The sequence below is a fragment of the Camelina sativa genome, chromosome 18 (assembly GCF_000633955.1).
Source record: "Camelina sativa cultivar DH55 chromosome 18, Cs, whole genome shotgun sequence".
NCBI lineage: Eukaryota > Viridiplantae > Streptophyta > Magnoliopsida > Brassicales > Brassicaceae > Camelina > Camelina sativa.
Genome location: NC_025702.1, coordinates 6,045,952 through 6,048,192, shown reverse-complemented (window position 1 = coordinate 6,048,192; position 2,241 = coordinate 6,045,952). Strand labels below are relative to the sequence as shown.

General features: G+C 42.2%; 2 protein-coding genes across 4 annotated transcripts in view; one reads left to right on the top strand and one right to left on the bottom strand.

Annotated features, from left to right (window-relative positions):
• The window catches only part of LOC104760675 (uncharacterized acetyltransferase At3g50280-like), a 3,447-nt gene extending 2,837 nt beyond the window's left edge, over positions 1 to 610 (top strand). Inside the window, exon 3 of one of the 3 annotated variants that reach the window (XM_019240550.1) lies at positions 113 to 610. In XM_019240550.1, the coding sequence (XP_019096095.1) occupies positions 113 to 492 (380 nt within the window). In that variant the 3' untranslated portion in view covers positions 493 to 610. The remainder of the gene's footprint in view (positions 1 to 112) is intronic. The other 2 variants (XM_019240549.1, XM_019240551.1) reach the window with 2 other exon arrangements.
• LOC104760676 (thioredoxin-like protein Clot) lies at positions 581 to 1,276 on the bottom strand. Its single transcript, XM_010483637.1, has 2 exons — positions 1,084 to 1,276; positions 581 to 991 (listed from the first exon to the last, which is right to left on the bottom strand). Exons 1-2 carry the CDS (start codon positions 1,229 to 1,231, stop codon positions 735 to 737), a joined length of 405 nt encoding a protein of 134 aa, XP_010481939.1. The 5' UTR covers positions 1,232 to 1,276; the 3' UTR covers positions 581 to 734.

Here is a 2,241-nt window from a genome sequence, read left to right as displayed (position 1 = left end):
GATCGAGAAACAAGTTGTAGACTAGCTGCTGACAACAGAGGAAGAATGGATCCACCGCTTGAAAAGGAATACTTTGGAAACTGCCTCTGTACTTTGAGAACGGCTGCAAAAGCTGGTGAGCTGTTGGAGAATGATCTTGGATGGGCTGCTATGAAAGTGCATCAAGCAGTAACTGAACATTCTAGTGAAAAAGTATCTCAAATGATTGATCAATGGTTAAAGTCTCCTTATATTTACCACATTGATCGGCTTTTTGAACCGATGAGCGTTATGATGGGAAGCTCCCCGAGGTTTAACAAGTACGGTTGTGAATTTGGGATGGGAAAAGGAGTGACGCTTAGAAGTGGCTACGCGCATAAGTTTGATGGAAAAGTATCAGCTTATCCAGGAAGAGAAGGAGGGGGAAGTATAGATTTGGAGGTATGTCTTGTTCCAGAATTTATGGAAGCTTTGGAATCAGATGAAGAGTTCATGTCTCTTGTTTCTCTGTAATAAATTACCAAGTTTTTTCTTTGTTCTTTAATAAATTCTAGAGTTTGGCAATATTTGTTATTTCAACTGTAATATTTGTAGTCCCGAGTAATATCATCGTAATTTATTCGAGAAGCAACAGTACATTGAGCAGGAAACCATACAAATCGACAAAAACAAAGACTCAGTCGCATCACTCCTTGTAAAGGATTTATTAAAAAGGGCAAGAGAACTAACTCATACCTTGAAATTGATTGATCAAATCAAGTGGCTGGCGCAAGAAGGGGCATGATCAAGTTAGGAACGTGAGCTTGATGATCCTCAAGACGTCCCTTAACAGATTCACCATCCCAACGAACAAGAGTAGGCACTCCGGTGAGCTTAAACCGTGGATCAACCCTCCACGGATGCGCTGGAGTCCTCCAAGTCGGTCTATCTCCGGCGTAAGCACGGATCAGATTCACCTCCTCTGGAAACTCCTCTAGAGTCTTGAAAATCACAGGTTCAGCTCTAACACAGTCTGATTCACACAAAAAATAACAAAATCATTGAATCGATCAAGATGATGAAATCGATTGACAATTGAAACAAACCCTTAAGAGACAGAGAGACCTGGACACCAGCTGCGACCGGTGGTGGGTTCATCGTCGGCGAGGAAGAGTATGAAACTGATCTTGCTGCGATTGGTTTCGTCCGATTTCAATTCTTGTAACACTGATTCTAAGGTTGATGGATTCGCGTCGATCTTCTTCACCGTCATTTTCTTCTACTTCGTTCTTCTTCACCAACGATTCTTGATTTCGTTACCAATTTTAGTATTTTCTAACCATTTCTTATTGGGCCGCGCTACTCAAATTATGGCCCAAATTATAGTTATTTTTCGTGCTATAAAAGAGTAACTCACAGAGTATCTGGATGCATATACATATTATTGTTCGACAATTAAAAAATGATTTTTTTTTGTGAAGAATAGGGAAACAAAACCTCCTTGTAATTATTAAAAACAAGTAAACAAACTCAGCCTCGAATGTGTCTTAACGTCGCAACCCCTTGGACATCTCCCTCACCAATGACTCTACACACAACGGAGCAACCTCAAACAGATGAACTCCCAATGGTAAGTCAAACACATATGTTAACCCATCGATAAGACGGTTAGCTTCCCTATACATATGTGATATGCGGAATATCCAGTCCCTTGATAACAAGCCATGACACAAACGTACCATGAATGACAATGGATGAGATGCATCAATCCCTGTCTGTAAAAAACCAACCACCAACTCAGAATCAATCTCCAGCTCAGTCGACTCACTCTCCTCCCCCACGCAATATAAAGACCATAGTACCCCCCCCCCCCACAGCTCTGCTAATGGCGCCATACAGATCCAAACATTAATCGCAAAGCCCCTGTACCAATCACCCCCTCCATTCCGCAACACACCTCCTGTCGTAGCCAAACCCGGATTCCCGCGAGAAGCACCATCCATATTTAACTTAATCCACTCCACCTCCGGTGGTTTCCAAGCTATCATATGGGCAATCTTATCACCCGTCCCATACGCCCCGATGATACTCGATGAACCCGGCACACCTCCGCTGTGACATCGCGAATGTATTTCACCCGATTGCGGCACCTACCCGTCACTTTGAAAACATATCCACACCTCCACTTCCATGAACTGGATTAGATATCTGGATGAGTTTAAAAAAGTTATCCAAAAAAAACTGAATTTTTGGATGAGTTTTTTTGGAGAGTTTGGTAAAAGT